General features: G+C 37.5%; 1 protein-coding gene across 1 annotated transcript; it reads left to right on the forward strand.

Moving 5' to 3' along the window:
- The first annotated feature begins 32 nt into the window (after nucleotides 1–32).
- phf12b (PHD finger protein 12b) lies at nucleotides 33–12,455 on the forward strand. The gene is made up of 15 exons (XM_051129432.1): nucleotides 33–711; nucleotides 1,296–1,474; nucleotides 3,971–4,043; nucleotides 4,362–4,779; nucleotides 4,886–5,006; nucleotides 6,998–7,130; nucleotides 7,245–7,409; nucleotides 7,504–7,650; nucleotides 7,760–8,306; nucleotides 10,405–10,512; nucleotides 10,625–10,783; nucleotides 10,865–10,963; nucleotides 11,043–11,125; nucleotides 11,247–11,385; nucleotides 11,458–12,455. Exons 1-15 carry the CDS (start codon nucleotides 646–648, stop codon nucleotides 11,820–11,822), a joined length of 2,802 nt encoding a protein of 933 aa, XP_050985389.1. The 5' UTR covers nucleotides 33–645; the 3' UTR covers nucleotides 11,823–12,455.
- The last annotated feature ends 718 nt before the right edge of the window (nucleotides 12,456–13,173 follow it).

Raw genomic sequence — 13,173 nt, forward strand, 5'->3', positions numbered from 1 at the left:
GTCTCAGTACGCATGCGCAGACTTCATTCCAACCCCGCTAGAGTCGAGTCAGAGGAGGGCAGCGCCAGCCAGTTAGCATAGCTACTAGCAATGGCTTTTCATAACAACACCTTTGCTCTTCGCTGCTGTCATCTGAGCACCATCCACGAGTGTTTCTGCACATGAGGACCTAACTGCCGACAATCAATCCAGCAGACTTACTTTGCGACAGCGAGCGTTTTTTTAGCCAGTATGCGATGGGGACAGACAGCTGTGGATTTCTACACGCATCTTTGCAGGCGGCTGCTGCTGAAGCAGAGGATGCTGCTAGGCTAGCGAGCTAGGCCTTTACATGCCACAGGAGCCCTTCGATACTGCACCAGACAGCATCTTGCATTCAAAATAGGAACGATATTTGCACTTAAACGAGAGTTTGAACGATTCATCAGCTCTTGTTTGGCACCAGGCATCTGGCGACCTGTGTGCTTTTGTTTGTTGATAGCTGCTAGCTAGCCGAACATCGAGCAGCCAATCCGCTATCTTGTTAGATTATCGACCCGTTTAATATTTTCAGAACGGCTTAAAGACAGCAGGTAAACCCGACTGGGTTTGGGGAACGCGAGAACCGCTGTCGGATTGTGTTCATGCTACATTTCAGCAGTGTGAATGTGGGACAAAATGGAGACCCCGAAGATTCTGTACGATTTGGACACGTCTGGGGGCCTAATGGAGGTAAGCCTGTCTGCCCTTCAGCTGTGCCTCAAATCACTGACTTGTGTGACTTAAATATGCCTGTGTTAAGGATTAAATGAGTCATAATAAAAGCAAATTGCAGAATGAAAATAAGTCATTTGTGGACATTTGCTTTGGTGAGTCTATGCAGAGCTGGCCTGGGCCTGTTGCAGAAATTGCCTGGCTGAAACGAGGACAAAACTGTCTTTTATATTCATATATATATATATATATATATATATATATATATATATATATATATATATGCATGCAGATTTCATTAGTCAGCTCACTTGATCAAATCTGATTTGACATGAAAAAAAGTTTAATGATCTCCTAGTTGAATGCTGTGGTCCTTGAGGCCCCCCGGGATTGCACGTTTTGGGGCTTTTTCTGACTAACATCTGATTTTAGTTCAAAATCTGCATTGTGTGTTTCAGATTAGTATGACTTCCAAAATGTGCAGTGGTAGGTGGTTGGAAACACCAGTTGAATGTGTGAAGCAACTCTTCATTGACGTCTGTCTGGAGCTTTTTTTGTGTAACTACATGCATGCTTAAAATATATTTGCCAATCTGTTCCAGCAAATTCAACAGCTCCTTGCTCCTCCACGCTCTGAGGATGGAGAGAAGAGACGCAAACCGGAGAGGGAGACCAGGAGAGGAGGCCGAGCCACGAACCACGACACTTGCGATAGCTGCCGTGAGGGAGGAGATCTGCTCTGCTGTGATCACTGTCCCGCTGCTTTTCACCTGCAATGCTGGTATGTTTGCTATGTGTTTTTATATCTTGTCTGGGTTTAACAGTTGACAATTTTTCTTTTACGTTTGTGTACAAGTCTGCTTACGCTGCTGATTTTGAAAGGTTGACTGATGTGGAACAAGAGGCTGTAAAAGAGGACTTGTAAAAGTCTTGAAGCGTTAAGTTAGTAGTAGTGGCTAGCAATGGTTCGCACCATATTCAGTTATTTTTATAGCTGAATATGGTGCAAACTGGCCTTCAAAAGTTTGGGACCACTAAAACTTGTGTGTTTATCAAGGCTGCATTTATTTTATCAAAAATACAGTAATGTTGTGAAATGTTATTACAATGTAAATTAATGTTTTCTATTAATGTACTTTAAAATATAATTTGTTTCTGTGATGCATAGCTGAATTTTCATCTGCCATTACTCCAGTCTCAGTTGTCACATGATCCTTCAGAAATCATTCTAATATGCTGATTTATTATTAGATTTAGCTGTGTTGGCATCAGTTGTGCTGTAAAATGTTTTTTTTTTTTTTTGAAACCTTTGATACTTTTTTTGATGAATAAAAGTTAAAAAGAACAGCATTCATTCAAAATATAAATCTTTTCTAACAGTGTAAGTCATTGCTATCACTTTTTGTCAATTTAACACATCCTTGCTGAATAAAAATATTAAGTTCTTTCAAAAAAAAAAATTTACTGACCCCAAACTTTAAACGGTAATGTATATTGTTAAAAAAAGATTTCTGTTTTGAATAAATGCTGTTCTTTTTCATCAAAGAATTCTAAAAAAAAAAAAAAAAAAAAAATCACAGGTTCCAAAAAATATTTGCCTGCACAGCTGTAACCTATATTGATAATTTTCAATAATAAATCATCTGAAGGATCATGTGACATTAAATACTAGAGTAATGATGCTGAAAATCCAGCTTTGAGCACAGGAATAAATCGTAATGTAAATTTAAAATAGAAAAACGTTATTTTACATTCTAATAATATTTTGCAACATTATTATTTTTTTCTGTATTTTTGATCGAATAAACACAGCTTTGGTGAGCATAAGAAACTTCTTTAAAAAACATTAAAAATCTTACTGATCCCAGACTTTTGAATGGCAGTGTAATAATGAGCTCATAATTGGCTAATTGTAACAAAATATTACATTAAAAATAGCCAGAATTTTTTAAATTAATTTTGTTTTTGTTTTTGAAAAGTTTATGCTTACCAAGGCTAAAATTGTGAAATATTCTAATGTAAAATATTTTTGTACTGTCACTTTTAATGAATTTAATGTATTCTTGCTTAAGAAAATCTGTTGAGCTGTAGTTTTTCTTTATTTTCTTAAAAAAAAAAAAAAAGTATGTATTTATAAATGCACACATGTGCATAGATATTGGATATATTTAAGAATAATGTTATCATATTTACATATATATATATATATATATATATATATATATATAAAATGTACACAGTACACACATGTATTATGTAAACAAAAAGGTTTATTTGGGAAGCGATTAATCATTGCACAGCACTACAACTGAGCAAGCGGAGTTTTTTATATTTATTTCATAATTTCATTTAATTAATTTTATAAGTACTGTTGCAGTGACACAAAGGGCAGTCAGTTTGACAGTTGTCCTATATATTCTACATGCAGAAACTTGACTCTAAAACTTATCACACACAATCTGTTGATTTCATGATTGCTAACATTGCATGTTGTTACCACTTCCTCGTCCAACAACAAAAAATGCCTAGAAATGGGCATTCAAAATGTTTTTTTTTTTTTAACTATACTGCTTAGTATTGACAGTCTGAGCTTTAAGTACAGTATTAATGCATCTAAAAACAAAAACATTTACTCTGTGAGGCCTACAGGTTGTTTTCTATGTAATTAGCCCCATAATTTCTCGCATTCTGAAGCTATAGCGGTTTCCTGTAGTTTATCAGAGACTTTGTTTGAATGAAATCACACCTGCCTCATTTTATTTGATTGCTGTTTTATGCAAACTCCTAGTCTTTACTGCTATTGTCCTATGCTTATCACTAAGGGGAAGTAGATGTGTTGTTATTCAACAACTCTTTCCTGAGGGGAGATTTGTTCAGATGTGCTTCACATTAAATCAATGCAGGCTTTCCCTCAGCTAATGTAATATAAAGCTACAGTGATCTGCATTGACTGAATGGCAAAGATGAAAAATGAATATTTTTGTGGAATACTAGTAACATTGCATGATTTGCACCATGCAACCTAAAGATTGCAAAGAGTCTTTGTGGTTCAGCTTTTTTTAACTTGTAGATTTGGTGAAACCTAGACGGTTTCAGTGTGATTGCAGCATTGTGGTTTTTTGCATATAGCACATGAATAAAACTGTAAGCTGCAACTGTAATTTTCCTGCAAAAATGATTATTTATTCTGCAGAGAATTCAAGTAGTTTTAAAACGTGTACTGTGTTTTTAAACACATTAGAATTTGTAAAAGACATAAAAATTTGATTCTTTACAGTAATCCACCTTTGAGCAGAGAGATGTTGCCCCCTGGTGACTGGATGTGTCATCGCTGCAGTGTGCGCAAAAAGGTTGGTAAAGTCATACTGACCATTGCTGACTTCTGTTTGGTAACTTAAGCTGTCTAGTGTTTATCTATTCACATTTCAAAGTATAGTCCACCCAAAAATGAAAATTGGCAGCTTATATAATGAAATAAATAAATGCATGTCTTTCAGACAACGTGAGGATGAGTAAATGATACAATCAAAGAATGCATTGCTTTGGGCACAAAAAAAATCAGATGTCCAACGCAGTGAGAGAACTGTTGATTATAAACAAACATACAGCAATCTTGCTTTACTAGTTTTAGGAACACAGTTGTAGTATGTAATTTTCTGGTTGTTTAGAAGCGTGAGCAGAAGGCAGAGCAGGTGAACGGTGCATTGGAGCGGCAGCTGTCTAAGCGTTCCTCCTCCCCTGCTGCGGAGCTGGAGCTGGGAACCCTGCGTCTAGACGGGCTGCCCTCTGCCGCATCAGGAGGCCTGAGGCTCGCCGTCGCGCAAGTCCGTCTTCTCGAACGACGCACGAGCAGCCGTCCTGGTACGCCCACTTCGAATGCATCCACCGACACGCCTACACCGTCAGAACACAATGACGTGGACGAGGACCTGATGGATGTTGAAGAGGAAGTGCCGGGCTCTGAATCCGAGAGTGCCACACCTCGTTTGAAAAAACCTTTTCAGCTGCTGATTGCTGCGGCCATGGAGAGAAACCCCACGCAGTTTCAGCTGCCCAGTGAGCTTACGTGCACCACTTCACTGCCAGGTGAGGCTCGCCCACACTATTGTGCTAAGTGCGCTTTGTGTTTTTTTTTTTTTTTTTTTTTTTTTTTTTTAATAGTTGAACTGTATGTGTGTGTGTATACCTACAGGCAGCAGTAAGCGCAGAAGGAAAGAGGAGGCAATAGGAAAGAATGTAAAGAGGCCACAACATGAGCTGGATCCCAGCGGGCTGGTCCCTCTGCCAGTGAAAGTGTGCTTTACCTGTGGCAAGTAAGAGTCCAGAAACATTACAGACAGAGTATCCCATCAATTAAAGAAGTTCACCTCCAGAACAAAAATTTACAGATAATTTACTCACCCCTTTGTCATCCAAGATGTTTGTGTTTGTTTTTTTTGGGTTTTTTTATCAGTTGTAAAGAAATTGTTTCTTGAGGAAAACCTTACAGAATTTTTCTCCATATAGTGGACATCTATGGTGCATGCAAGTTTGAACTTCCAAAATGCAGTTTCAGTGCAGCTTCAAGGAGCTCTAAACAATCCCAGCAATAAAGAAAAAAGATCTTATCTAGCGAAACGATCGTTTATTTTCAAAAAAAATGTACATGTTATATACTTTCTAACCTCAAATGCTTGTCTTGTCTATTCTTTGTGACACGCATGCGATCTCTGTGTAATACGGGTCAATTTATTATTATTATTTTTTTTAAGAGAAAAAAAAAAACAATTGTTTCGCTAGATAAGACCCTTCTTCCTCGGCTGGGATGGTAGAGCCCATTAAAAGTGCAAACTGGAAAAAACTGGAAGATCAAACTCGCTGGCACTATAGAAGTCCGCTCCACTATATGGAGAGAATTCTGGAATGTTTTCCTCAAGAAATATTATTTCTTTACAACTGAAGAAAGAAGGACACAAACATCTTGGATGACAAGGGGGTGAGTAAAATTATCTGTAAATTTTTGTTCTGGAAGTGGATTTCTCCGTTAATGGCGATATAAAGTGCCGTGGTCATGATGTCAAAACCCAGAAGACTAATTTGCCATGGGTTGCCTCGAATGTTCCTGTTTAATTCTGTTGAATTTTTAAAAATAAATGAAAGCTAAATAGAAATATTACAAAGTAAATAAACAGGGACCTGAATTACTAAAGCTTCAACTAAAATTAAAATGGAAAGTGAAATTAGAAATAAAAGCTAATTCAAAATACTTATAAATCCTTTTACTTTGAAATAGTACATAAATATTAAAAAAAAAAAAAAACCCTGATCCAGAGTTTTAATGGAGAATTCCACTTCCAGAACAAAAATTGACACATAATGCTCTCACCCCTTGTCATCCAAGATGCTTGTCTTTCTTTCTTCAGTTGTAAAGAAATTGTTTTTTGAGGAAAACATTTCAGGATTTTTTTTCCATATAGTGTTCTTATATTGTACCCCAAGTTTGAACTTCTAAAATGTACTTTAAATGCAGCTTCAAACGATCGGCTTCCTCGGCTGTAAATGATCCCAGCTGAGGAAGAACTGTCTTATCTAGCGAAACGATCGTTTATTTTCGTAAAATTCATACAATTTAAATACTTTTTAATGTCAAACGCTTGTCTTGTCTCGCTCTGCCAGAACAGTTTTTTCCGGTTCATGACAGTTAGGGTATGTCAAAATTCCCATCTCTCCCTCAACTTCAAAGTCGTCCTATATCGCTGTTTTACCTTTTTTGTTAAGGGCGTTTGATCTTTTTTCATGTTCACTTTGCAAAGACTGGGTCGGTACTTCTCCAGCGATGTAGGATGATTTTGAAATAATTTTTAAAGTTGAGGGAGAAAATATGACAGTCTTGAACCATAAAACACAGAGTTCAGGGAGAGCAAGACAAGACGAGCATTTGAGATTAGAAAGTATTTAAATTGTATTTTTTAAAATGAAAATAACCAATTGTTTCACTAGATAAGACCCTTCTTCCTCGGTTGGGATCGTTCACAACCGCATTTGGGATCGTGTGAAGTTGCGTTTAAACTGCATTTTGGTAGTTCAAAATTGGGGCACCATATCAGTCCATTATATGGAGAAAAATCCTGAAATGTTTCCCTCAAAAAACTGAATTTATTTACCATTGAAGAAAGAAAGACATGAACATCTTTTGATGATAAGGGGGTGAGTACATTATCTGTAAATTTTCGAATGGAATGTAAGTCTCTAATGGAGTTACATATTGATTCCCATCAGTATTTTTGCACAGTACATCAGGTTTCTCTTTCTTCTTGCTCCATAGGAGCTGCAGGGTGGCTCCTCTCATCCAGTGCGATTACTGTGCGCTTCTGTTCCACATGGACTGCCTGGACCCCCCTCTCACTGCCATGCCCACTGGGAGATGGATGTGTCCCAACCACGCAGAGCACATGGTGGTTAGTGTCTTTTCAATGGTTACTTGTTGTTCATGTTAGGGGTGTTTAACACTTTTAATTGATTAGGAAATGAAATTACTAACTGTAAAATTAAACTGTCTTTTTCCTTTCTAGCTAAACCAAAACAGCGTGACCCTCAGCACACGTTGCCAGCTCTTTGATCAGTTCCAAGACCGATTGTCCCAACATGCAGTCAAAGTAGACTTCCTGCGGTGGGTTCACCGCCAACACCATCCCAACCGCAGAGGTGTTCGGCACATCAAGAAAAAGACATTGAAGGTGGAGTCTCATTAAATTACTATAAAATGTACTTACTCTTTGTAAACACAGCAGCTTTGATTTATAATTTTGTTACTTTGATGTGTTTTTGCAGGTCCCCAATGCCATTAAAAGTCACTACAAAAATCCCCCTTTCCTGGTGGATCAAGTGGGTCTTCGCAATGGAGAGCTAGTCACGAACGGTTTCATGGAACACGAACGCTCTTCTCAGCATTTAACCAGCGAAGAGGAACAAGAGGAGGTAAATGCACTTCATCAAGTGATTGTATAACTAATGTAACTGCTGTAGTGCAAATATGAGTGCATAAGTATTTAGTATCATTCAGGCTTTTTTTTTCCTCTTTCCACAGTGGCTTCGTCATGTCATTGCACTTCAGTGCAGTATTATGAAACATTTATCTGCTAAGCAGATGTCATCTTCCCTCCGGGACTCGGAGCAGACCGATATGTCAGATGTGAAGACGCAGGAGTCTGTGGACATGCAGGATCTCGGCTCTCAGAATTCTGATTGCCTCCAACCTAGCGGTACACAAGTTGGCCCCCAGGGGGCCCCTGTGCTGCCCTCTTTGGCACCCGAACAGTCCGAAAGCTGCAGAGAGAGATCTTGTCAGGTTGACGCTGACAGTCCAGCGGAGCAAGGGGTGGGAGTGAATGGGCCAGTTCTATGTGACAGGCCTAGCATCCCCTCTAGACTACAAACTCCAGCACTCTCAGAACCAGCCCTGCCCAACCATGTAGATATAAAGACTGAGAGCAGCAGTCCCCTCAGTTCCTGTATGCAAAGAGATACTCTTTCATCTACCAGCCTTGCTTCAGCCTTGCCTGCCCATCATCACAGCTCAGCTGTAGGGAACTCCTCTTCAGGGCTGAACAGCAGCTTGTCATCTCAAACTAAAGGTATTTGGGCCTACATCACTCTATATATCATACATTTTTCAGCTGTGCTCTAGAATTAACAATCACCATCATCCTTGTTCGCCCACAAACAAATAAGTAGTAATTCTTTTATACTGTTTTATTGTTTTTTTTTTAAAGAAGACTCTAATGCTGCATGTATGTGACCCTGGACCACAAAACCAGGCATAAGGTTACATTTTCTTTGAAATTGATATTTCTACATCATCTGAAAGCCATTGTTGAATGGTTTATTAGGATGGGACAATATTTGGCTGAGATACAACTATTTGAAAATCTGGAATCTGAGGTTGCAAAAATATCAAAATATTGAGAAAATTGCCTTTAAGGTTGTCCAAATGAAGTTATTAGCCATGCATATTACTAATCAAAAATTACGTTTTTATACATTTATGGTAGGAATTTTACAAAATATCTTCATGGAACATGATCTTTATTTAATATCCCAACGTTTTTGGCATAAAAGAAAAATGGATAATTTTGACCCATTTGACCTTTTTATAATATTGTTGGCTATTGCTACAAATATACTTGTGCAACTTATACCTGGTTTTGTGGTCCAGGGTCACATATTTGATTGAAAAAACAGTAATATTGTAAAATTAAAAATATAACTGTAATTAACTGTTAATAATGTGCCTATTTCTATTTTAATACAATTTAAAATATCATTTATTCCTGTGATGGCAAAGCTAAAACTTGATCATCCATTACTCCAGTCATCAGTATCACATGATGGTTTGGTACTCAAGGAAAAAAAATGTAATATCAGTGTTCTGTTTTTTATTTGACTAGAAAATCAAATTACTTAAATATATAACATTATAAATGTCTTTACCATCAGGTTTGGTTAATTTAATTTATCCTTACTGAAAAAATATATATAAAAAAATCTCTTTAAACTGTTGTTTTTTTTTTTTTTTTTTTTTTTTTTTTTAATTATTATTATTATTTTTAAGTTGCGGTACTCCAAGTAGTCTTTTTTCCTTCAAAAGTACAGTTAAGAATTAAGAAGATAGTTCACCCAAAAATAAAAATTACTCTAATTTACTCACTCTCAAGCTATCCTAGGTGTATGACTTTCTTCTTTAGATGAATATGATCGGTTATATTAAAAAATGTCCTGGCACTTTTAAGCTTTCACTGCCAGTGAATGGGTGTAGAGAATCTGAAGCAAAATAAAGTGCATCCATCCATAAAAAGTCATAAAAATCATAAAAAGTGCTCTACATGGCTCCAGAGGTTAATAAAGGCCTTCTGAAGTGAATCAATGTGTTTATATAAGAATAATATCCATATTTAAAACTTTGTAAACCGTAATCTCTAGGTTCTGCTAACTGTCGTACGAATGTTCACGAGAGAGTGGCGTTCCAGCTGATGACGTAGGACATAGGCAAACATGAAAACGTAGAGGAACGAGCAAAACAAAATTCGTTCACGAATTAAAAGTACAAGGATTTGTATAGAAAAATGTAGGAGGATTTCATTATAAGCCAAAAGGAGTTTACCTTGTTGTTAACACAACTTCTCGTTCTCGTGAGACTAATGTATTCTCACCTGATCCTACATTATATGTACATCATCTGCTGGAACGCCGCTTTCTCGAACACACGTACAATGGAAGCTAGAGATTATGGTTTATAAAATTGTAAATATGGATTTTTTTTTTTTTTTTTTTTTTTTTTTTTTTTTTTTTTTTTTTTTGCACAAATGCATCGATTTGCATCAGAAGGCCTTTATTAACCTCCTGGAACTGTGTGGAGTACTTCTATGATGGATGGATGGATGTACTTTATTAGACTTCAAAATATCAACACCCATTCACTGCCATTATAAAGTTCAGAAGAACCAAGACATTATTAATAAAACTCCACCTGTATTCATTTGAAAGAAGAAAGTCATATACACCTAGGATGGCTTAAGGATGAGTTAATTTGCATTTTTTGGTGTGCTAACTCTTTAAAAATTGTATCATTTAGTGGACTATGAATCAGAAAATGTTAAAATGTTCAAATTAAAATTGAGTTTAAAGTTGTTTGTTGAGTCCGCAAAATTGAATATTCACGTCTTGTTTTTCCAGAGAACAAAGTGAGCCCAGATGTAATGCCTGCTGGGAAAGGCTCGGTGCTCCCGTCCTCTATAGGCAGCTTATACAGCTACATCAAGAATGTGGTGGAAGGCGATGCAGGTGAGAGATCCACTTCAGCCAGACATGACTTTTAAAATGAAATCATTCATTGTCTAGTGGAAATGATGATCTTGCACTGGTTTTGAGGAGTTCAGTTCTTTTTTTGTTATAGAAGTGGACATGAATGTCCTGGATGAGGAGTTGATAAGACTCTTGGCTTGGCAGAGGATCCAACAGCTGTTGTCTCCCAAATCACTTCAACCCTCAAATAAATGTGGGATTCCTCCAGCCGTCACTGCCTCTGTCCCTAAACCTTCCCCTCAAGCAGACGGTAACAAAACTCACCAATCACATCACACTGAAGCTGTGCTTTTGGCCCCTCCAGTCATAACAAATCAAGTCTCTTTTGCAGCACAAAAAAGGGACGTACAAGCTCGAGCAGTGCTATGTCCTTTAACAGGAAAAGGGGCAGCTATCAACATGTGCTACAGGACTCTGTACATAGGAACAGGTACGGTTTGCCACAAGCAACATTGTTTGCGTTCTTTTGAATGTGATTCATTGAGGTTTTACCTTTGTTTTTGTTTCAGGTGCTGATATGGATGTGTGCCTTACAAACTACGGTCATTGCAATTATGTTTCTGGGAAACATGCCTGCATCTTTTATGATGAAGTGAGTGTTATCTGCAATTAAGACTCATTAAAGCTTCTTGGAGGCTCATTTTTATTTAATTGTCCAGATTTAACAGATCAAGGGTGATGAGTGCTTCTAAATGTAATTTAATCTCTCGTAGAACACGAAGCATTATGAGCTTCTGAACTACAGCGAGCATGGGACGACTGTAGATAACGTGCTTTACTCATGCGACTTCTCCGACAAACCAAACATCACTTCACCCAGCGGGCTTGCGTCCAAAGTACAAAACAGCATCAGTGAGTACCACCCATGTCTTGTTTTTGTAACGTGTGATATGCTTGTAGTAATCTGGTTTGGCAAATCCACAGGAGGTAACCGATCAAGGAAGCCGCTTGGTGAGATGTGCACGGAGACGGTGCTGATGCCCGCAGGTGGTGTGATGAGCTGCCTGGCTCAAGGAGGACCCAAATCACCTTGCAACTGTAAAGCCAGCAGCTCCAGCTTGATAGGAGGAAGCGGAGCTGGCTGGGAGGGCACTGCGTTGCTTCACCACAGCAGCTGCATCAAAGTGGGCTGCATGCAGTTCCTGTTCAGCATCACAGAATTTGCAAGCAGCCAGCCCAAAAAAGAGGAGACGTCCACCAGCGTTAGCCAAGAAGAGACTGAAGCGGTTGACGCACAGACTCCCAAACTCCACCAAATGCCAGTGCTACAGTCCAAGTCTGTATCATAACCCCTTCTCTCCTTTCAAAATACAATGGACAGTAATGCAGTTTGGATTTGAGGAACTTTGATAAAGCGGTTAATGCATTTGTATGGAGGTATTTTGGGGTCTGGGTGTTACGGACAAAGTGTTTGCACATTACATTTCTATCATTTTTTTTTTTTTTTTTATGCAAAACCTTTTGACTGAGAAGCAGCCGTTCGATTTTCCTCTAAACCTCACTTGTCGACACCACACCCTGTATACTTTGTGTCAGTACAAGGGGTTTTTATGTACTCTTTTGAACAATATATTTACTCTGAAATATTTTATTTTGTTATAAAAATGTATTGTTCTTTTTCTGCAGTTTTTGCACACTAGGTAACTATATGCAGAAGTGCATACATGTGCAAATACCTTTGTAGGATTTATTAGCAGAATCATTGAGCGTTCTAGTTTCTTCTGGAACTGTCCGTTTCTCTGTAGTGTTAGAGCCTCTGGAGCCTTAGTTGTGAAGTTCATTTGTGTATAAAGCTAGTTGTTTAACTAAAATTGTCTCTTTTGGTCATGTACATGTGACTGAAGTGTCATTTTGTCAGCAAGAAAACGTCTGACATGTATGTCCATTACATTGTAAATATATAAAGATTTTTAAATAACAGACTATTTCATGGTTTTTGTTTTGTAGTATAACCAGAAATGAAATTTGTAATATTTACTCATCCTCATGTTCTTCCAAATATGTATGACTTTGCTCTATGGCACTCACAATAATGTATTTTGAAGAATGTTTGGTGACTAATGAATGGACAAAAATAAGGTTCATTAGTTAACTAGATTAGTTAAACTAAGAATGAACAAATGAACAATACTTCTACATCATTTAGTAGTCTTTAGTATTTACTACGCATTTACTAATGCGTTATTAAAATCAGAGTTTGTTAGTCTTAATGCACTGTGTGAACTAACATGAACAAACAATGAACGGCTGTGTTTTTATTAACTAACATTAACAAAGATTAATAAATAGTCTAATAAATGTATTTTCCATTGCTTGTTCATGTTAGGAAATGACACCTTATTGTAAAGTGTTACCAAAGTGTATCTTCTTTTGTGTTCCGCAAAAGAAAGTAAGCCAGTTTATAAATGAAATGAGTGAAAAATAGCAGAATTTCTATTTTTTTGCGGTAGCTTTAATCCCTATGATGTATGATTATAGCATAAATTAACATGGATTAAGCTTTGACGTCTTCTGACTCGGAATTACGCTCTTATGTGGCAACACATGACGTTTAAACAAAGTGCTTAAACCAGGTTGCCAGGTTTTCACAACAAAACCCGCCGAATTGGTACTCAAAACTAGCCCAACAGCGTTTCGTGG

This window comes from Labeo rohita, chromosome 15 (assembly GCF_022985175.1).
Source record: "Labeo rohita strain BAU-BD-2019 chromosome 15, IGBB_LRoh.1.0, whole genome shotgun sequence".
Lineage (NCBI taxonomy): Eukaryota > Metazoa > Chordata > Actinopteri > Cypriniformes > Cyprinidae > Labeo > Labeo rohita.

Excerpts from the sequence above, each read along its gene's own strand:
- phf12b (XM_051129432.1), top strand. The coding sequence starts at position 646 with ATGTGGGACAAAATGGAGACCCCGAAGATTCTGTACGATTTGGACACG. Across the intron at positions 7,131-7,244 it reads ACCACGCAGAGCACATGGTG|CTAAACCAAAACAGCGTGAC; the intron begins GTTAGTGTCTTT and ends TTTCCTTTCTAG. Across the intron at positions 7,410-7,503 it reads TCAAGAAAAAGACATTGAAG|GTCCCCAATGCCATTAAAAG; the intron begins GTGGAGTCTCAT and ends GTGTTTTTGCAG.